Below are 22,760 nucleotides of genomic sequence, written 5' to 3'. Positions count from 1 at the left end.
ATAGAGAAATTAAGTTCAATTAAGATAGAGATCAGTCGGTTTGATGGAAAGAGTAATTTTTCCTTCTAGCAATCGAGAGTAAAGGACGTGCTCATCCAGTAAGGGTTGATCGATACTCTCTTGTACGAGAAGAAGCCAACCATCATGGAGAAGAAGACCTGAAAGTGGCTACAGACGTAGACAGTGAGTACCATCCACTTGTATCTAGCAGATGACATGGTGATCCATATGCTTAGTGAGATATTTCCGACAGTACTGTGGTCGAAGCTCAAAGAGTTGTATATGATGAAGTCTCTCACCAGCATTTTCTTCCTCTGGAGGTAGTTTTATCAGCTGTGGATGATTGAGGGACAAAGTATGCAGGAGCATCTAAGCAACTTTCAGAAAATCCTCACCGACCTCCCTAGCATTGATGAGAAAGTTAAGGAGAAGATCAGGGTATTGATCTTGCTATCATCATTTTCTCCCTTTTTTAAGTCTTTGGTGACTGCTCTTCTAATAGGTAAGAGCACCATCAAGATGGAAGAGGTGACTTCTACACTTCTCCAGAACAAAGTTCTCAGGTGGAAGAATCAAGTTTCAAGTTCAGATTGTGACTCAGCTCTGACGGTGACTGGAGGACATAGTGGCGAAAGATGAAGCCATAGAGGATCGCGACATGGGTAGTCCAAGTCCAGGACAAGGGACTACAGCAAGATCAGATGCTACCGGTATAATGAGTTGGGGCATTAAGTCAGAGATTACCCTCAAAGATCGAACGATGGCTACTATGACGGTGGCCAATAGCGATACTGAGATTGTTGATGCGCTTATGATCTCAGATGAGGTATCTATTCTTTTTCAATAATGGATCTTAGACTCTACTTATTTTTATCATGTTTGTTGTAAAGAGAAGCTGTTTGAATCTCTAGAGAATAGTGAGGACATTATTTACTTACCAAATGGGTCGAGCTGTACGATCAAAGACATCGAGACGGTCAGCATGGAGACACATGATAGAGCTATGAGGAAATTGGGTGAGATCCGATATATACCCAGCTTCAAGAAAAATATAATTTTTCTAAGTAGACTGGATTTAAGCAGTTACAAGTGGAGAGCTGATGGAGAAATTTTGAAGGTCATGCACGGCAATAGGTCATAATGAAGGGAAAGCAGTATGGAGGACACTACCTCTTGGTAAGGAGCTCAACGAGGTGGAGCTCCAGGAGCAGGTGGATCGGGTATGAGACGGAAGACTCAGAAGGATGACAAGCAACGTCGCAAGATAAAGATTCTATTGCCACAAGAGGCTACCTCGAGCAGGTCTCTGGTCAGAGTGGACACAGCCTATAATAGAGATGGGATCGAGCGGTCTGGCTCGACTCTCATGTTTGCCCATCCATGAGCAGCAGGTATTTTTTTTAGGACATGAGAGTGAGAGATGATCTCTCAAAATTATTATAGAGGCCAAATATCGAATCGAAATGAAGATTATTGAGAAAAATACCTTGAGATTCGATCTATAATAAGCTTAGAATGAGGTCCAAGATGATGAATGAAATCTAATGAGCCCAAAAATAGTCCAAACAGAGTCCAGACAAAGGAGATACATGTAGGAGGAGGTCAGGAGCAACAGGTATGGCCCACGGGCCGTCGGAGGGGTCCACGGGCTGGCAGTAGGCAGGGCCCAGGCTCAGTGCGTGCGGACGAGCGCGTAGGCCAATCGTGTCGGCACAACCCAATGTGGGCACAATGCAGTGCGGGCGCGCATCCCATCTTCTCACGTGGTTCATGCATGATCGTTGATCGGGGGCATTTCCCACCCCATTTTGCATGGTCCACATGGACCAGAGTGGCATTTTCTCTCGATTTCTCATGGTTCATGAGATTTTTCTTGGATAAATATACGATCGAACGGTGGTCTTCGTTTATGGGCTTGATCGGATGCTTGGGAGGCCTGATCGAGAGCAATAACAGGCTACAGGTGTGCGATCAAGCAACTGAGAGGGTCGCGGTGCTAATCGGATGGTCCAAACACATCTGGAGTCTGATCAGGAGTGTTTCTTCGATGTGGTTTGAGTTTTGGGGCTCTTTAAAAATCTTATGGGCAAACAGAGGTGGTTCTGTGGTGGTTCTGCAAAGAGTTGGTGCAGCCGAGAGATCTGTAGCAGAACTTGGAGAAGGCACCAACAGAGAGCAGAAGTAGGGGCTTCGGACAGACTGTCAGGCAGGGTCTTCTTGGGTTCTAGTAAGAATTTTATAAGGATAGCTTCTAGTTGAGAGAGAGATTGTGTATAAAGGTTAAGAGTGTGAAGATCTCCTCTTGTACTTGTTCTTTTCTCATAGTAAAGTTTTGCATGCCCTGTAGAGGTAAATCTTGGGCTGATCCACATACTTGATTATTTTTTTTTATCTTATATTTTTTTTCTTCTTTCTTTCTCTTGCAGTACCTACACGTGATCGAGTGCAATGCGAGTGGTATCGAAAAGATCATATAGTGGTGGTATCCTGGCCAGACCCCCCAACAATTAAGACTTTTATTGTAACAGCTGTTGAGACTTTTATAGGCCTCTCTAGTGGTTATCTGGATCAAAATCATAAAAAGACTTTAGATCTTGCATTGTAGAAAAATACATCCCAACCTACATCAGACCTTTAGCAACATTAGCTCCCTTAATATTTATTTTCTTCAATTTTTCCATCAAATTTTCAACTTCATAAGCTCTCTCTTTTACAATCCTTTTGGATAATTGAAAGATAGCCAAGTGGGCCAAGCCTTTAAAGCGATCATACTTGTGATTGGAGGATTTGGACTAAGTTAGAGTTTGTTGTATTTTGAAGACAATCTTGTCATAGACCTGCATCAGAGGGCAAATTTTGTTCCTCGATCTAGAAACACATTCTTTTTTTGAATTTTAATAAATTATTTTTTATATTTTTGAAAATATTAACTTTTGCATGTATTAACAATTTCTATAAACCGCATTTCCAACATATTTTACATGTGTATATCATGTCAATTGATTTTCTATCACTTCATTTTGAATTTGTCTGATTATTTTTAATTTGTGCAACTCCTACAACTCTTTTAATATATATATTTAGTATTTTATTCTTTTGAGGTTTCTTAGAGATCTATTTTAATTTTTTTACTTCTGCTAGGTTCAACTTGTTTATAACTTCTATATTGTCCTGAACTATATAATATAACAAATTTCATAATTGATTTATAATCTTTTTTTCTTCCATCAAAAAGATCAATAAAATTTTTCTTAAGTTTTCAAAATATGTGATTTTCATATAATATTCCAGATATGCCTCTTCACTTCATGCAATCAGTTCTAATTTTGTTGCATATATCTTTATTTATCTTCTTATTATATTATATCATAAATTATATGTAACAAAAATAATTATTTTGTAGAATCTCTTAGTCATCAATCTTGATTAAGATAATATTTTTATTTTTATTTTCACTATATTAACATTCTATTTAATCTGTTTTGGTTCTGCTAACCTTTAAGCCCTTATCTTTCGAAGCTTTTCTTTATAACTCCAATTTAGTATTCAATCTAATTCCCCTTTTATCGTCAACACTATATCATCAATAAATAATATACACCATGTTACATCCTGCTGAATATTATAAGTAAATTTATTGATAATTATATAGGTTAAGCAAGTCTGAATCGAATATATATTGTAATATAACATATGATACAATAAGGTAAGTATGAAATAAACAAATTTTCAGTATACTTGAACCTGTAGCAATAAATTATCTATCTTACATTATTAAATAAGAGAGGAATATGCCATTTTAAATTTTGTCTATAATTTTTTTTAATAGAAATATATTAAACTCATTTTTACATGAATATTTATTAAAATAATATAATGAAGAATTTAAATATATAATCCATGTGTGCTCTATTTATCTTTATGTCTCATCTCTTATCTACATAGCTTTTCAAACCAAATGAGCTCTATTTAAAAATCCTTCTTATTCGCATCCCTAACTAACTAGATATTTTTTTAAAATTTAAAAGATAATTCAATATTATTTTCTTTTGCAATCAGAATATATCTATTTAAATAATAATTAAAAATCTCAAATAAATTAGATATTTTTTAAATAAAATAATAAAAAATTAATAAAATAACTAAATTTTAAACAAGTTAGACGCACTCTCTCCAAGCCCGACTCACGTCCCTTCACTCTCCATCTCAACCCTCGCATGTTAGCCCTTCATCTTTGACCTTCTTTTTTTTTTTTTTATTTTCCTCTCTCTTCTCCTTTCTTTCTTTCCACACCTTAGAGCTCTCCCCCTCTCCTATCCTCTAATCTCCATTCCTCTTTTACAAACTTCAATATTTGTTATTTTATTATCTTCTTGTGCATTTTTATTTTATAAAATATTGTTTATACTTTTTCATTCATTATATTTTCTTTATCCTTTAGATTTTCTTTATCTACACTTTTTTTTATCTTCATTACTATGTCAAATATTCTTTTTTGGTCCTCTTCTGTATATTTTCATTCTTCATTTTTTTATTATATTACAAGTTTTTGCTTTTAGTTGAAATATTTCTAGTTACAATTCTCTATAATTAATTAAACATCTTAAATTTGCATATTCCTTATAAATTTATCATTTTTAATATTTTTATAAGCATATCAAAAAAATTATTATTTTTAATTTATAATCCTTCATTTATCTTTTATAACTACTTCCGTTACCATATGGAACTTATTTCTTCCTAACTTTAGTACTTATTATTGCTTTTTGCTTTTTAGGTTTCTGCATTCTAAATTTTTAGGTAGCTATTTATTATTATTATTTCGATTCAATTATTATTTCTTTAAAGTTTTAGTTTATAATATATTTTTTATTTTTATTTTAAATTTTTATTTTGATTTCATGCTTTTTATATTTTGAATATTTGTTTTAATATTTTTATTATTGTTTTTCAAATGCGCCTACCTATTTGCTAGTGTAGATTTATCTTTGGATCATACCCAATCTACTGGCCTATAAGCCAGTCAAATCCAGACAAGGGCCTAAGTATCAACTTTAACCTAAACCCACCCTGCCAAGAGATCCTAAGGTTCCAACATTAATGCATTTACAATTTTTTTTTTTTTTTTTTGGAAAAAAGGCCCGACCGTCTCCTAAAACCCTGATTCGAACCCGGAGGAAAAGGATCCGGTTTTGCCACCTCAAGAGAACGACCCCGACCCAGAGGGAATCCTCGGTATCCTGTGGTGGGCGGGGAGCGAGAACGGAGAAGGAGAAAACCGAGCGGCAGCGGTGAGAAAGAGGGATGAGCGGCAGCATCAGAGCTTCGAATGTCTTGCATCAATGGTGGATTCCTTCCACCAAACTACCTCTTCGAACTAGGAGGAGAAGGAGCTCTCGCCTCCCCATAGGTCGCTCTTTCTCCCTCATCCTAATCTGCTCTTAGTTCTGTAGCAAACCAACTGGAATTTTTTCTCATATGATCTCCAAAAGCGACAAAGGGTGTCTTTGCATTGTTTCATTGACTACCCGATTCACAAATTGTTTTCATTTTTTTTTTCTGCACTTTATGAGTTTGTTATTTTTGGAAAGAAATATTCCGTTGGATTTTTTCGACGAATTGTTATTGGATGACCGGCATTTGGATTATTTGACTAAAGGAAATCTTTTAGTTTTCCGTCGCTGTGCTGTTTGAATTTTTGTGATTTTGCATCAACTTCGTTTTTTTGTGTCATTTCATCGAATACCGATGCTACAGAATGTTCGGAAATCTGATCTTTTTGCTTTATAGGTCCGTCTTTATAAATAGAATTCATTGATCTGTTAATTTGATTACATGTTGTTAGCTTTCATTTTAGTGGATATTGACATAGGGATTGGTTGTTGATACGGTTGTTGGAGTAGCTTTCTTTTGCTCTTTGAGTTATTGGTAGACTTTCCTGTTCTTCTCTCCAATAAGCTTCAAACTGGTTCCCCTTCATTTCATCACCCAACTGGGATGAAGTTCAAAAGTTTGATCTTTTTCGTTTTGGGTCCATCTTCGTGAGCGTTCAGCATTTCTTTTCTTCCCGGGCGCCCCCCGGCCCCCCCACCCGCGCCTCCCCCAACACCCCCGCCCCCGCCGTTTTGTTGTTTTTCTTTGGTAAATGATGACAATGAATTAGTTGTCATGAGAGTTTCCTGGGTTGTTCTCCATAAGATCTTTGAACTTTAGCAAATGAGTTCAATTTTTTCTTGATTACTTTCCTTGGATTCTTCAAATTATGAAAATTAAGGTTTGGATGCTGATTTTTCTTTTTGTTTTCCTATACTCTATGAATTTTTTTGTGGCTGCTTGTTGTTTGTTTTTTGGCACCTAAGTTGATGTTACTGAATTTCTTGTTATTTCCCGAATAGAGTTTTTTAAACGTGAATTCTATCCAAAATGTTTCTTCTTCTCTCTCTCTCTCTCTCTCTCTCTCTGGTTTTTTTTTTTGTGGGGGGGGGGGGGGGGTATAATGTTCCATCTGGATTTTCTTTCTTTCTTTCTTTCTTTTTTTTTTACTGACTGAATGTGGAATCTGTATTGAGATGGATAATTTTCAATTTTCAATATAGGTCTAATTTCAGCTTTAGAAGCGCAGCTTGGCCCTTCTCTGTGTTTATGTCAGCAATTGCAGACAGCCACTGGGGCAGTTATTAATAAAAGCTCTGTAAGATCTCATACCGAGCACATAAATTTGTACCAGTATACTTTTCTTAGAAATATGAAAAAGAAACAGTCTGCACAATTAGAAATCTTCTATTGTATTTTCAACACTTAGTTTCTGAGAGAGCTTATCTATCACATTGCATTTTAGTATTTTTTTTATGTAGTTGTGTATTCATATATCACTAGTTACCAAAGCCATTTAGATGAAAATGCAGGACTTAGTATCCTGTTGAACATTACATATGTTCAAGAAGTTTCCACTGAAGCCTCAATCCCTGTCTGTAACACTAGGGGTCTTAACCCAATTTCAGTACCATCTTCTGTTCATTCCCTAAATTCTTATTTTAACTTTGAAGCAATAGAAATAAATTATACATCTTTATTCTTGTGATTAGGTTGAAATGAAACACATGACACTATTTTAATCATCCATCAGATTGCTGATGTATCATTATTTGTACCATCTCCTGACTGGACACTGACTGTAGAGCAACATCTGTTACCAGGAGAAAATGTACTATGCAGCAACCTGGCTATATAGTCCGACACTGCCTACTGCTCTGCTAATTATCATGTCTTTTTTATATTAATAATTATCTTTGACTCTTGTTGCATCATTATCCATTTGCTTCTTTCTTCCTCATCATGTACTTTACTTTGAAACCTCATTGACATTATTGGTTAGTGTTTTATCATGCCTTTTCACTATTTTATGGAGAATGGACAGTTTCACCTTGAAGACAAAAGCAGGATCTTTGTCTTGGGTTGGAATGCTAGGTAGACTTTTTTTTTTTTTTTTTTCCTTTCCCTTCCCTCCCTCGAAGGATACCAAGATGTTGAAGCTTGTCCGGCTTAAATGTTTTTTTTGCTGATATGGAGGTTACAGTTGTCATACTTACCCTCTGTATTCTTACAACAGAAATGCTTGTAGAATGCCAACATTCATGTACTCAACAAGGTAGATTAAGCATAACTAATTAACAATTTTGTGGGGCCACATTACCTGTCAAGAACACTCTTCCCACTTAATCTCTCCTCCCCATTTTGACTTGCTAATTTTTTTTCACAATCACACACTACTCAATGCTCTGTGCTTTTCAGACTTTCTTTACCCTTTTTCAAGCTTGGTTCATTATATCTTATGCTTGCATTTTATTTTCTTGCTGTTGAGTAAACTGCTAATTTTCCCACTTGTAAGTGATAAAGTGATCACAAGGAAAGTGTTGGACTTGATAACCAATTTTAGTACAAATTGGTCAAGGTGCTAATCCATAGTTACCTGATTCAATGATTTGTTTGGTCCTAGTTTGGATTCATAGTTTGCAATTTGCTCTTTTCTATTGTTTGCTTAGAGTAGGATGAGAAAATTTATTCTATTGACTTCATTATTCAGTAAAAATCTTTTAAAGTTATAGAAGGTCTGCTGATCAAAATGGGCTGAAATAAGAGGCATTTTCTGAAAGTGTTTGAAGGAAGAAGATGTATAAATATATTACATTTACGAATTAATTAAATAATCCCATGTATAGGGTTTTTAATTTGCCTGTCTTTTCATATCACAGCAAGATCGTATTATGAACTGGTTCTGTTCACATCAATTCACTGCTGATTCAGTGAAATTAGGTTATTGTGGGCTAGCTGATTCCATTATGGCTTTAGAAGCAGAGAAAGGAGAGGAGTGTTAAATATTTGCAAAACAATAGTTTCATATATCTTCATTTTTTAGCAACACTACTCTACATTCTGATGGTGGGATATCCAGTCTGGTTGCCCAGATGAATAAATAACTCACATAGTGCAATGTTGGCTCCTTATAGTAGATAATATTTTTATATTTAGGAGGATTTTTGAGTTTCTAGATGCTAAATGTTGTCACCTTTTCATCTTTTAGACAGGTTCATGATGTCACCAAGAATCTATCTATTGACAATTCTTTGGGTCTACAAAGAGAATAATACCCATACATAGAGAATAAGGATTTTAAGACATTGTGTTTCATGGCTAGTGACAAAGGAATTTGATGGCTTATTGTCTGGTATTGTGAGCATTAGATTCGTGTTCGAGGTCTTTCCCCTGGGTGGTTGGACCCTCAATCCAAGTTATTTCCCACATGTTCTCCAGTTTTTTTTTTTTTTAAATTCCGAATACTTAAAAAGGGGGATAGTAAATAAACAGTAACACATGTGGTAAATATTTTGTTGGGGAACCTCTGCAGAAGCATGAAATGGTTGGAGCATTTCAGAAGTTACCCATGGTGATGCCATCAATGGATATACTTTCTTCTGCACAGAGGAAAGCAAGAAATGTGACACCTACAAAGGGTAATATATTACCATGAAGGTTTCTTTTGCATATTTAAATTATTCTTCTGTCAATTGCAGATATTGTTATTTTACTCAAGGTACTAGGTGATATGTTGCTTTATGTCATAGGTATTGCAAACATCGCAAAGCGAGAGAGAAATAGAGGGGCAAAGCAACTTGATGCATTAATGAAAGTGAGACATGGATTCTTGTGCTTCTTGTTTTAGAAACACTACCGAATTTGCTAGTATCTGTATCAATAATATGATAAAAACTGCCCTCCGAATGCATGTGATATCATCTTAATCTTCAGGAATTAGCCGTTCCTTTGAGAGGATACATGGAGAACTTTCCTAACAAACGATATCTGCATCCATATGAGAGATCTCTCATCGAGCTGACTTTTGGCGAGGGTAATTATGAGGAGGTATGCTACTCGGCTTACTAGAATTTTTTAGTGATATTTTTTGTGCATTGAGCTTGGTTGATCTAACTTTAGTCATCTGGACTCTGTTATTCTGTGGTGATGGTGTGTTGGCCTTGCTTGATGATGGAGTTGTTTTCCTTATAATTTGCTTATATAGTTTGAAAGTGCTATCTACTACTAATTGTTTTGGGTCCTTCGCTCTCCTGGCATGAAAATGTTTTTTGTGCTAGCTTTTATTCTGCTTGATTTATTCTCTTCCAGCTTGAAATTATGTAAAGGATTTAGTAATTATGCTTCACATGGGAAAAAGGTTTTCCTGAAGTGATGGGCATCATATGAGCATACTTGTTAGCATAATCTAGCAATATTCATAGGAAGCAACAATATATCAAATATTCATGAGACTGCTTCAAACCTTTCGTTTGATAGTGCACAGCTGCTGTATACATTTTTGGGATAACAATAATTTGGAAGATTGTGGATTACGTGGTAAAATGTTTCTGAGATACTTAGAACTGAAAAGGAAAAAAGTTTAACATATCATGTAACAAGAGCAACTAGTTTGAATTTAAATGTTACTTACCTGTTGAACCCGATGTTATCTCCAGCTAGATGAATGAATCTGATTCTTGTAAAGCATACACATCTTAACTTTCCCTCTTTTTTCCATTCATATTTTAAGGCCATTGGTGTTTAATTTCACAATGATGATGTCATGGTGTCTCAACAGGTATTAGGAAGAGTGGATGCTCTCAGGAAGAGGCTTATATCTGTTGGAAAGCAGCATGCATCCCTTTGTGCTAAGGTTTGGCTCAGACAAGAATCTTATTCATTTTGCTAATTTTGTAGAATAATATGAGCTGCCAAAACTGATAGCGTTGACACCATTAAATAAGTTTTTTTTTTCATTTTTTAATAAAATTTTACTCTGGAACACCATTTCTGCTTTCATATGGATGCTTCTTAGGGATCATCATGGTTCCTAATTGAGGGCACTGCTTCTACGGTCATACAGTAGATCCTCTTCCATTTTATTCATTTGTCATTCAGCCTACGAGTTATAACATATATTTAAGAGTGTTCTATTTAGCATTTCCATGCAAATTTTGTTAGAGACCTCTAATTCATGGTGTTAAATGGTCTCATTGTTATCAAGAAAGTATATGGCAATTTATTACTTGGAAATTTTTAGTTCTTAATTTATTGGAAACCAGTTTCTACTCAGATTTGTTGAGGCATGCTCTTTCTGCATATCTCCTTGTCTGTGTTCTTTCTATACCCATAAGAATTCACCTGAAAGATGCTATGGGTTGTTAGCATCTATTATCTGAAATTGTGGCATAGTTCTTTGAAAGATTTCCATGATATGTAGCATGTCAGTTGTGCCCTGACAATTGCTAACCTCACTTTCAACCCACCAAAACAGAGCAACACTTTATCTGCAGATTATATATCATCATCATCATCATTCCATATTGAGACACCAACTAAATACATCATTACCCAAAGCATAGATCTTTTCATTTCTATAAAGTATCAATAGTAACATACAATTATGATCAGCCTAGAGGAGCAAGGATTCTTGGAAAAATGGGCAGTCAATCAAACTTCTGGTGTTTACTGGAGCTGTGAACACAATGTAGAAACTTGGCAGTTGATCAAACTTCTGACATGCATAATGGAAAATTTTCAATGATAGGAAGCAAAATAACATGTGAGATGGGCAAGGATATATATCTCTAGGGATATGCTTCTGTTTATAGAAGTTCTGGTGTACAATTTGTAACGTTAATCATCATCTACTAAATATTGTAACCTTTACACTGTAAATATTTCATTATAAGTTTGGCAATTTGATTATAGCTATAAATTTTGTCTACTTCCAAATATGAAAGTATTGAAATGGATGTCTAGCAGAAGCAGCAAGGATACAATGATCAATGGATATAGTAAAGAAGGTATGGAAGTTGCATTAGTTGAGGCCTAAGAGATACAAAATTGATTGAGATTGCATGGGCAAGTGCAATTAAAATATTATGAGGGCATCATTAATGATGGGTGCTCAGATATGCGATCAAGGTTAGGAGGAATAGGGAAATGCCTATGCTCACATGGACAAGAGTTCTAAAAAAGAACCTGGAAAAGTTTGCGGGAAGTAAGAGTTGGCCCCTATGGGAACGATTGACTAATAAGGATTTAGAAAACCAGCTTTAAATGGTTTGGTCATGCTTGATAATTATGGTCATGTTAAATTATATGCAAATGTGGAGCCTTGTTCACATCTATAACCAGTTACTGTAGTCTGTTATACTTTGTCAAACATTTCTAAACCAAGTGGAAAAAGGCTTCTCCTTCAGGAAAAAAAAAATGTTCCCATCCATTTAGTTCTCTTTTTTTCTGATTATCACTTCATATGGTTGTAATCAATATCTCTTGCGGATACCCTACAAGAGTGCTGAACTTTTTCAAGTGGGCTTCTGCATAATCATGCTTTGTGCAAATCCTTTATCTAATCTTTTCTGTACTTTTTGTAGTGCTGAAAATAGATCAGATACAGATCTGATATCAACATGTCCATATCCATATTGTTTTGGTTTGATATATATGGATGCAGATATGGATGTCAGTTGGATGTAAAAATTCATGTTCACATTTGTTTTAAATAGATATGGATAAAAGTCAGACATTGGAAGTATGAATATAAATATGGATGTAAGTCAAGTACGTAAACTTTATGACCACAAAATCAAAGATGTTCTAAGTGAAAGGTAAATCAAGCTGACAACATGTTAATATTGTCACTTATTTTCCCAAAATTTTCATTAATGCTATATGAGATTATATGATTACAAATAGAATTGGATATTCTGATACAGATCGGATATTTGTCCATCCATATTCATATATTTTTTTTTTGATGGATATAAATATAGATACAGATATTAGTCGGATTCTCAAATTTGTATCCAATTCAGATAAATTCAGATGTGAAAATTGATCTGAATAGATATTATCCGGTCCACCTTCACCTCTAACTTTGTGATTAATTTGATTCATCAGTTATCTACAATCATTAATTTTGTTTGGTGCACACTTTGCATGTGCTACTGCTGAAAATCATGTTTTAATCCTGACCTTGGCTCCAATTTTGATGATTTGTGTATGGAACCTTGTTTATAAATATGTTTAATTCGCTTATATCTTTAGAGATTTTGTTTTAAATTTTCTGTTAAAATTGGTAGGAAGAATCAGAGTAAATTGTAGTCATGCCATCTTTACTGAATGTCCTCTTGATCTTCTGGTATATCAATCATTTTAGTGCTTCATATTAATCATTTCTATAATGAAAGTAAAGATTTTTATTCAGGTTAGATATTTAACCTTGACAGTCCTCATCAAAGCGTGAAGCAGAAGAGCGGCTAAGTGAGGTCAGTTTGAATTTTCATGTAAATGCATTATTTATACATGCCATGTAAATGAAATCGATGAATACTTCCTTTCAACATCGTCTGTGGGCTTATTTTTGTTTTTGGCCCTTTTCTATTAATGTTCCCCATGATTATGGCTTGCAGGGTTTAAAAAAGCTTGAGGAAGTTTTCCAACTAGGAAGAAATGCTGTGGATGATTTGGTAAATGTTGCAAAGGTAATTAGTCAATTTAATCACACATAACCTTAATTCTTTTCATATATGATATTCGAAACAGATGCAAGCGAGATGCATCTTGAACTGATTAGGGCACATTGTTAAGAATTAAAGGAACCATAATGTCATCTATTTTTTAAATTCCTTTCATGTTGTTAGGCTTTAATGCATAGGGAAAAATCCACCTAAACATTTTTTTTCGGTTTTAGGAACTTTAAATGTTGTAATAATAACGTGGCTTCTGGTACAGACAGGCATATGTAATATTTTTGAGTACCATGCGTGGGTATGTACATAAATATGGTGATTCTTGATACATCCATATGGATGCTGTAAAAATTACATTTGCTATATCTATTCTATTATATGAATAGTATGTGAATGCTCCAGCTATACATCCTGGGACTGTCTCATTGTGTATCTTCTTTTAGATCATGGATTTTATATGTTGTTTTATACCGCAGATAATGCTCTGAGGTAGCTTTTTTCTTAGTAAATATGGCTTGCAACACTAGCAAGAAAATGGAAATGACTTGGTTAGCTAATTGATAGGGTGTATGAGAGTTTTTCAGAAATAAACATGATGAATTAGGTAACACTGAAAAATTATAGATGAGTGTCTAGAGCATATGTCAAAGTTGCAACCTGAAAAAATGATGAAAAAGCAATTAAATGTTACAGTCTTGTGCAGCAAATATGGCACTAGAGGTGGATAGGACATGTCGAATAAGAGGAAAAGGCCCTGTGTGACCTGGATGGAAATTGTTTGCAAGGATTTAATTGCATACTTGATATATTTTGATTTTCCTTTAAGTACAAATATGGGGAAAAAATTCATGAAGTGGACCCCAGATATATCAGATCATGCTTTTCATTTAAGATTTTAGTATATATGGAGTTATTGCACAAAGCTTTTCTTGGTCGTATGAATTGAATGATATCTGCTTCTGTGACAATTTTCATTGCATTTGATAAGAATGTTTTGATCATTGAACTAACTTTGAACTTAATTGGACTCAACTGATTAATGTGGTCTTGCAGACTTTGCGTGCAATGCCAGTAGTTGACCCACAGATACCTACGCTTTGTCTTGTTGGAGCACCCAATGTCGGGAAATCATCATTGGTTCGTATTCTCTCAACTGGGAAACCAGAGGTAACCATCTTTGTGCAGCCTTTGTGCAAGAATCTGTACTGGCTCTGCACTCCAATATCTGATTTATGCATATCATATAGTGGATTTATTAGCACTATAAGTAATGTTTCATACATTCTGATTTGAAGCATTTTAAGGAAAAACTGGGAGAAATAGCTGTGTTCTTGAGCTGCTGGAAGATCTATGAAGATGCTATATGAATGAAAGAAATAACATGATGAGTTGGGGATGTAAATAGGCAAAAAATTGTAATATATGCAGCTCATAATTGCATAGTATCTAAGATTGGTTAATGTTTGTCATGAAACAATGGAACCAATTTTAACATCAGATGGATCAGTTCTGATTCCAAATCTTGCTAAATGAATTTTGCAGTATTTGATTATCTTTTGCTTGGTTTGAGAATTAGTCAGTGTTAATTTGACAAATGACAACCATCATGTCCTTTATTTTCAACATTTACCTTTAAGATTCACTCATTTTTCTCAGGTTTGCAACTACCCTTTCACAACCAGAGGAATACTTATGGGTCACATCGTTTTCAACTATGAGCGTTTTCAGGTTCAAATTATTATTATTTTTGCTATGCTATCTTTCTTTTCTACAATTAGCTAATCTGGAAAGTTACCTGTTTGACTGCAGGTCACTGACACTCCAGGTCTTCTTACAAGACGTGATGGTGAGCCATCTGGATGATTATATATGATCAACACATAGTTTTTTTTTTCCCCCCTTAATTGTGCTGTCATCCTCTGTATTGTTATTTTAAACAATAATTTGGGCTCTTGAAAGATGATGCAAATGTGTTCTATGTTAAAAACTTGGTTACGTAGATCACGATTGGGCCAAGAGCAATTAAGCGGAGCTTTCAGAGATATTAGTTCACAGAAGCCTGAGGAAATCCAAAATAAATAAGTAAAGATATGCATGTTATAGAGAATCAGAAGAATGTTAAAATAACAGAATAGATATCTTTTACTGAACTAAGATTAGTGATTTGATAAATTAGTCTTAGCATTAAGAAAAAGTTTTACATATTCGGAAGTGAGAGCAAGATTCTAGAACTGGAGCAGCATCCTTCTAGAAACCTCCACTAGTAAACTTTTGCAAACACAATGATGTTTCAAGCTTTCATATTACAAATATTGTTGCTGAAGGGACAATAGACCTTATAAGGAAAAATGAGTGGGAGGAGATCACCATATCAGTGTTCAAGTTTCTTTCGATTTTTCTTGTTCTAGTTGATCTGGGATTCATGGGCAAGTTGCTGAATACGTAACAGCATGTTGTCATTCCTCTGCAACCCTCAAGATGGAACAGTGCAAAGTTCAATTTATTGAATAGGAAATCTAACACTGTCTCTGTTCCCCAAAAAAAATTAAATTAAATTAAATCAAATTAAAATTAAAATCTAACACCAAGTTATTCTCCATGTTACTTGAGATTTTTTTTCTTCTAGTATCTGGTAAAATGCTGCCAGATAAATGACTTGCTATATGAGCTTTATTTGTGCAACTTGTTGACATATCTCTGCTGACCCAATCCTTTAAATAAAATCTTTGCCAGCTATTAATCAATGGCAGAGGTTTTACAAAAACAACCCAAATACTTGGTGTTTTGCTTATTGATGAGCTCTGGAATTCTTAAAAGATATGTATATATCCTTTTTACCTTGGACACAAGTGTTAAGTTCTATGCTTCAGTATCTTCTATGAGGTTTCATTTGCAGGTACTTTTTGATTTATTCTTTATTGCATTATCCTGTTCCGGTGCTTGTATAAGCTTGTGGCAATCAATTTTACATGCTTTCTCCCAAATCCAAGTTACTACATGTACCTAACGACCACACGCACTGCAGCTACTTGATGTTGGAGAAGGAAAATTCCACATTATCCAGTTTGGCACTTGCATATTAACATGGCCGTTTTTAACCTCAAGAAGATAATCTAATTATTAAATCTATTGTGTATGTTTTTGGACTAGGTTAAACAATAAGCACATTCTGGTTATTTTAACAACTTGTCGCTTAAAAATTCTAAATGCTTTGACTGATTAGAAATCTAACATCCAAGTTTTGATTAATAGTTTTCTGTGGGTCATGCTTTCTGTACATTTTGGTGGTGTTATCTTGTGGCATGCTTTTTATTATGTTCCAATCCTCTGGGTTGTCTGTCTTCCTCTACTGTCCACCACTCTCGTGGAATGCACCCTCTTCACTGTTTTCTCATACGGTCCTTTTGGAATGCCAGATGACAGGAATAATCTGGAAAAACTGACACTCGCTGTCCTCTCTCATTTGCCTACTGCTGTATTGTATGTTCATGATCTCTCTGGAGAATGTGGAACCTCACCTTACGATCAGGTAAGATACAGTATGCTTTTGAAGTTATAATGGCATGTCATTCTTCAACAATCTTTTTTACCTTGGAGGGACAACAAAATCCTTATCAAAGGATCATTGGATGTAGACAGCATGTCAGCACCACCAATTCTTCAATATATAACTTGCTGTCTCAATGACTGTAGTTAATTGGGATGATCCTTGTTCAAGGAACCATGGTGACTCGTCGAATTCACTAGGCTGTGTGCTTCACAAACTTTGTCGATTCCTTTGAGAGACTTGAGCATCTTCTATCATATCTAACTTGCAATTTCATTTACTGTTTTTCTCTTTTCTGACGAACAATTTCATATGTGTTTTTCTGCGATTAGTTTTTACTCTTTCTTTTTCCATCACTGCAACCTGCATGATATAGTAGATACTTGCACTCAAGCAGCAGCCATCATGTACTTTGGAGTATCTGTACATGAATTTATCCATCAAGGTGTGCAAATGGAAAATTATGTACCATATTGGTGCCTGCATGCTTCCTGTTTGCATGAGTGGTAGGCTTCAGTTCTTATTGCTTGCTTATGTATGTTGACATGGAACACCATGGGCTGTGCAGTTCATCACGTATAAAGAAATAAAGGAACGATTCAAAGATCACCTTTGGCTTGATGTTGTTTCAAAATGTGATTTGTTGGAAGACTCCCCCGCAAACATCTTAGAAGATGATGATACGGGTAGATATAAAAGGCTTGGCCCAGATGGAGCCATCCGTGTCTCAATAAAAAATGAAGTTGGTGTTGTTGAGGTTGGGAAAGCAGACTTCTGACATGTTTCCTACTGTAGACTATGTTTTACTTTGTCATCTTTAGACCATCTGTTATCTAGCCTTACGGTTAAGATATCTTTCGCAGTGACAAGCAGAATGCATCTAACATTTTACTCCCTGTTTCCAGCTAAAGAGCCGAGTTCAAGACCTGCTGCTCTCCCAGATGGCTCGTGTAAGAGCTGAGAAAAGTCAGGTAGAAAGCTAAGACATCAAAAGGCGTTTTTGTGCTTCTGATGGGGTCATGATATACTACTAGTACTGCTGCTCTGCTTCAAGAAAAAAAAAAGTATCAATTTAATGGCTTGAATAGCTTTTGCTCTGCTGTTAAACTACAAAGAGGATAAGACTGATTTTAAATTCATGATTTTATTTATTTTTGATCAAAGCAATGTACAAGGCAAAGTATTAGAAGGGAAGTTAGGATACATTCTTCTAATTGTTCTCTGTATTAAGAGGGATGCTGCAAGTCATGATGGCTCGTAGTTTATATCTTGCGATGAAGTAAAACAAGTCATGAGCTCCAAATGCGTAACCTGCTAAAAGACACAGCAAACCCGGGCTCAGTTCATCAATAATAAGAGAAGTGAGGCCATTACAATGCAACGAACCAACTGCCTAGATGATTGGACCTTTTCTCCCATTTTCACATCTGGATGGCCTTCGATTAGACATCAGTACTGAAGGTAGGATAGAGGAACCATGGCATGCTTGAGTTTCAGGGATTCATCAATGACATTCACCATTTCTAAGCTTTGCCGTACTGAATTCCAAACGATTGAAAGAAATTTTGAGCCCATTAAAACTGCAAATTAGATCCTTTCAGCATCTTTTGCTTGCTCAAGAGCAGTTTCTTGACTCATTCCGCCTTATTGAGAACAGCGGACAAGGAACACCTGTTTGCATGTTGAGTGCTCATTTGGCAGGGAAAGCTTCAGATATGATATGTTAATGTTATCACAGAGCTGATCCTCCTGTTTGGTTTCAGAGAAACTGAGGGCATATTTGGTTGGGTGTGGTTGGACTATAGAATGGGAATGAGTGACTCCATATCATTCACTAACAAATGGTAATGTTCCAAGCTTCTAAATTCAATTGGGACTCTAATCTAGAATTCAAATCCCATTCCGATTTCGGTCACAAACTAGATGCATTCAGACGTGACTATTTCGATTTCAATCCATTCTAATTCCAATCCTACCATAAACCAAACACACCCTAACTATATTGATGATCCTAATAATTTTGGAATGGCTCAATTTGCTAGTGAATTATTCACCTTGCCATTCTAATCATTTTGGCCACTGAAAGCATGCTTCTTCTCAGTCGCTCTCTACATCCTGTGAGATCTGTCCTTGATGTTTTGGATTGTTTGTCATACTGCCTTTTGCCTCTCAACTTGCTCATACTCTGACCTCCTTTCCCTTTAAAACAATTAGAGAAATCAATGTATCAATGTCTCTAATTTGTGTTCTTGACTTGTACAATGTATATAGCTCATCCAACCACACTGCATACTGTAGGTTTCTTGACCTCTTATCAAATTCCCTGCATGAAAATTTCATATGAGCACCATTCTCACTCGACGGAGTATTCTATGCTTTCCTTACGAACTGAAATGTTTTCTTCCACAAACTGATCAGAGCCAGAATTGTTCACACTTACCGAACTAAATCCTGCTGCCTTTTCCAAGCCATTCTCCTTCATCATGTCCCTGACCTTCTCTACATCATTCCATCTACCTCTAGCAGCATATATGTTTGACAACAACACATAAGGTCCCACATCTCTAGGTTGTATCTCAATCAACTTTCTACCTACAGTCTCTCCAAGCTCCCAATCACAATGAGTTCTAGCTGCTGCCACCAAAGCACCCCACAAGGCTGGGGTGTGCTCAGCGGGCATCCGCTTCACAAGCTCCTCAGAATCCTTCAGCAATCCTGCTCGACTAAGGAGATCCATCATACAGCCAAAGTGCTCGACCTTAGGCTCAATGCCATAGTAGCGAATCATCCGATCAAAACATCGCCATCCTTCCAACACCATACCGGCATGAGCGCAGGCACTCAAAATGCAGACAAAGGTTGCCTCATTAGGCCTTGGCCCTCTCTTCTCCATCTCCATGAACATTTCGAGTGCCTTCTCACCATGCCCATGTAAACCATATCCAACAATCATGGAATTCCATGACACAACACTTTGCTCCTCCATCGAGTCGAACACTTCTTTTGCCAATTCCATAACCCCACACTTGGCATACATCGTCAATAGCGCCGTCGAAAGCAACACATCAAGCTCGATCTTTATAGGGCCATCTTTGATCAAAGAATGCACCCATTGTCCTCTCTCAAGCCGGCCCAGATTCGCGCAAGCTGTCAAGACACTGACAAAGGTGGCCTCATTCGGTTTTACATCTCCCACTGCCAGCATACAATCAAACAACTTCAAGCACTCTTCATAATCCTTAGTCCTTGTGTATAGAGCCAACAATATATTCCAAGACACCGAGTTTTTATCTGGCAACGCATCAAAATACTCTCGAGCAAACCCAACTTCTCCGGTCCGAGCATATCCATCGATCATTGAGTTCCAAGAGACAACATCCCTCTCGGGCATCGATAAGAACAGTTCCTTTGCAGCATCCATATCTCCAGCTCCAGCATGCCCGGCAATCATCACATTCCAACCGACCACATCCCTCGCGGGCATTTCATCGAACAACTGACGGGCGGAAGCTATCATCCCGTTCTTCACATAACCATCAACCATGGAATTCCAGGTGACCAAATCTGATTCGAAATCCGAATCAAAAAGCCTTTTAGCGGCATCAACGTCACCAAAAGTAGAGTACATGTAGATCAGAGAGTTCCGGATGAACAAATCGGCCTCAAAACCCAATTTTGCAATCAGGGCGTGGGCGCTCTGGCCCTCCAAGGCCAGGCCGAGCTCGGCGAAGAGCTTGGCGAGGAGAGGGAAGGTGAAGTGGTTGGGAGGGACGACGGACGGTGTCGCGTGGTGGCGAAGGAAGGAGACGGCGTCCTCGGGGCGGCCGGAGGAGAGGTAGGAGCGGATGATGGTGTTGGAGAGGAAGGCGTCCGGGCCATCGACGGCGGAGAAGAGGGAGACGGCGCAGGGGAGGGAAGAGGGGGAGGAGCAGAGGGCCTTGATGGCGCGGCCGGCGGCGAGGGGGTGGCGGGCGAGGCCAGAGACGAGAAGCTGGGCGAGGGCCTGGGAGAACTGCGGAGTGTTGACAGCGGAGGACTCGAGGGCGCGGAGGAGAGGGTTGCTGAGCTTTAGAGGGGGCGGCCGGTCGTCGGTGGAGTCGGCGGCGGAGACGTCGGAGGAGGAGGAGGAGGAGGGCTTGGGGCGGCGAGGGAGGGGATGGTCGTCGTCGGGCCAAATGCGGGTGGGGAGCCGCTTTTTGTTGCGGAGAGACAGGAGGAGGCGGTCGAGGTAGCGAGAGGAGGGCCGGGCGGGTTTGGGTTTAACGGCCATCTTGGTGTTTTGGACTTGATGGCAGTGCCATTTAAGCGCCCTACTTTTTACTTTTTGTCTTTTTTTTTTCTCTCTTTAATTTTTAAAAGGAGGAGGAGGTTCTCATGCCCATTCTTTTTTACCCTTTTTTGTATTTAAAATTCTTAAATACTAGAAGGTAAAAATGACGTTTGTTGATGTAACATGGTCATTTTTTTAAAAAAAAATAATTTTGCCATATATGCATGTACATAAAATTGTTACATGTATATGCATCATATACATATATTTTTAATTTATATTTAGATCTAATTATTTAAAAAAAATTAATTTTTTTGAGAATTTTTATTTTTATCTTAAACTTCGATTCATTATAATTATATCATTGAATTTTTAAAATATTATAATTTCTTGTTCGATTACTACTTTTGTCCGAAGATTGTGATAGAAATAGTCAAGTTCTATTAGGTGATACATAGTAGAAATTAACATACGTAGAACTAACTAATATGGAATCCTAATTTTTTTTTTTTCATCTTCTATTCAAAATTTTTACTTTCTATTTTTCTCATTTTTCCTCCACCATTACCACCACTATTTATATTGCCACTTCAAGTGTTTATAAAGGAGATAAATACGTGGGCTTAGCATGGTTAAAGGAATTTCACAACTTCAATGGGCTATTGTGTAAGAGAAATTTGCTTTCTGTAGTATACATTCCATGAAAATAATTTGCTTCTTAAGGGTCATGAGGGCCGTGGTAGTAGATTTGATGAGGGTGGCACAAGCGATTTTGGTGGTGGTGGTCATGATAGAGGCTTTGGAGTTAGTGATAGTAGAGATGGAGGTACCGATGGTGATATAGAAAATGGTGTGATTTTAGAAAAGGTAGTAATAAAGAGAAAAGAATAAAGTGAAAATAGAAACCCTAGCTAGAAAGGAGAAAAAAGAAGAAAGAGTTTAAAAAGGTTTCACATAAGTTATATTTTATGCCACATCAGTGTCAACTATATGTTACGTGATAGCATGTAACCGTTTATATCACAACTGTCAAACGGAAGTAGCAAATAGGGATAACTTATAACATTCTAAAAGTTTGATAATCTGATTACAACATGTTGAAGTTTGGGATAAAATAAAAATTTTTAAAAAATTTAAAATTTTTAAAATAATTAAGCTTTATATTTATATATTTATTCAAGCGTATGTGCATTTGTATATGTAAGAGATATCTTTATAAAAAAAATTTATCTATATTTTTTTATTTTTATATTTTAAAAAAGTTTTTTAATAAAATTTTAAAAAATATTTTAACTTTATTAATTTATCACACTGTTGATTATTAAGAGCATGCACTCATGATCAATATATACCGATCAACTTAATCCCATCTCACGAAGATCTAAGCAAGTATGAAAACAACTTGAACCTCTCTTCTCATTAGGGAGGCAAGAGATAATATCGTTACAAATACCCAATGATATTAACTAACATAATTATGCATTCATTAACAATTCTATATTTACTTATAGTACTGTATGCTACATGCATTTTAAATTCTTTGCTCGCATACATCGGAACTCAGGCATTACCATGATGTATCTTTTTCTTTTTAATTAAAAAGCAAAGGAATATCAGATGCTTTATTAGGCATGCAAAAAGAAAAAAATTATTCTTTAGATCTATTTGATTAGAGGTAATCTGACATAAAAAAATAAATCTCATATCAAATTATTATATTTTATATGAAAAAAAAGATGATTAAAAAAGATGGGTCCCATGCTTCTTTTTCGGAATGAGAAGATAGAATAAATAGCATGGAGATGGGTATTTGATAAATTTATGAGTGATGATAATCCATACTTGATAAAAATATTTTCACTAAAACTGCATATATAATCATTAAATTTAT

At 36.2% G+C, this 22,760-nt stretch overlaps 2 protein-coding genes and 1 long non-coding RNA gene across 6 annotated transcripts; 1 reads left to right on the top strand and 2 right to left on the bottom strand.

Moving 5' to 3' along the window:
* Positions 1-5,180: 5,180 nt before the first annotated feature.
* LOC105054930 (uncharacterized) lies at positions 5,181-17,813 on the top strand. 3 transcript variants are annotated; one of them, XM_010936580.3, is made up of 14 exons: positions 5,182-5,410; positions 6,597-6,691; positions 8,906-9,011; positions 9,123-9,187; positions 9,307-9,420; positions 10,151-10,225; positions 12,810-12,848; positions 12,993-13,064; positions 14,106-14,219; positions 14,709-14,780; positions 14,862-14,898; positions 16,469-16,581; positions 17,168-17,356; positions 17,505-17,813. In XM_010936580.3, the coding sequence occupies exons 1-14, from the start codon at positions 5,305-5,307 to the stop codon at positions 17,580-17,582; spliced, it is 1,275 nt and encodes a 424-aa protein (XP_010934882.1). In that variant the 5' UTR covers positions 5,182-5,304; the 3' UTR covers positions 17,583-17,813. The 3 variants fall into 3 exon arrangements, with proteins under 3 accessions (XP_073102415.1, XP_073102416.1, XP_010934882.1); XM_073246314.1 differs by lacking the exon at positions 17,168-17,356 and having other exon boundaries at positions 5,181-5,410; XM_073246315.1 differs by lacking the exons at positions 17,168-17,356; positions 17,505-17,813 and adding an exon at positions 16,746-16,943 and having other exon boundaries at positions 5,181-5,410.
* A 34-nt stretch (positions 17,814-17,847) lies between these two features.
* LOC140852790 (uncharacterized) lies at positions 17,848-18,144 on the bottom strand. The gene is made up of 2 exons (XR_012135701.1): positions 18,007-18,144; positions 17,848-17,910 (listed from the first exon to the last, which is right to left on the bottom strand). It is a non-coding gene; the product is annotated as an uncharacterized lncRNA (long non-coding RNA).
* A 637-nt stretch (positions 18,145-18,781) lies between these two features.
* LOC105054929 (pentatricopeptide repeat-containing protein At2g20540) lies at positions 18,782-20,885 on the bottom strand. 2 transcript variants are annotated; one of them, XM_029267576.2, is made up of 2 exons: positions 19,040-20,885; positions 18,787-18,922 (listed from the first exon to the last, which is right to left on the bottom strand). In XM_029267576.2, exons 1-2 carry the CDS (start codon positions 20,867-20,869, stop codon positions 18,914-18,916), a joined length of 1,839 nt encoding a protein of 612 aa, XP_029123409.1. In that variant the 5' UTR covers positions 20,870-20,885; the 3' UTR covers positions 18,787-18,913. The 2 variants fall into 2 exon arrangements, with proteins under 2 accessions (XP_073102414.1, XP_029123409.1); XM_073246313.1 differs by having other exon boundaries at positions 18,782-20,885.
* Between the last annotated feature and the right edge of the window lie 1,875 nt (positions 20,886-22,760).

This window comes from Elaeis guineensis, chromosome 12 (assembly GCF_000442705.2).
Source record: "Elaeis guineensis isolate ETL-2024a chromosome 12, EG11, whole genome shotgun sequence".
Taxonomy (NCBI): domain Eukaryota; kingdom Viridiplantae; phylum Streptophyta; class Magnoliopsida; order Arecales; family Arecaceae; genus Elaeis; species Elaeis guineensis.
Note: the sequence above shows the minus strand (reverse complement) of the source record. Positions and strands in the feature narration are given on the sequence as shown.

Coding starts and splice junctions, on each gene's coding strand:
- LOC105054930 (XM_010936580.3), top strand. CDS start 5,305: ATGAGCGGCAGCATCAGAGCTTCGAATGTCTTGCATCAATGGTGGATT. Junction 9,421..10,150: donor GCGAGGGTAATTATGAGGAG/GTATGCTACTCG, acceptor GTGTCTCAACAG/GTATTAGGAAGAGTGGATGC. Junction 14,899..16,468: donor TCTTCTTACAAGACGTGATG/GTGAGCCATCTG, acceptor TTGGAATGCCAG/ATGACAGGAATAATCTGGAA.
- LOC105054929 (XM_073246313.1), bottom strand. CDS start 20,869: ATGGCCGTTAAACCCAAACCCGCCCGGCCCTCCTCTCGCTACCTCGAC.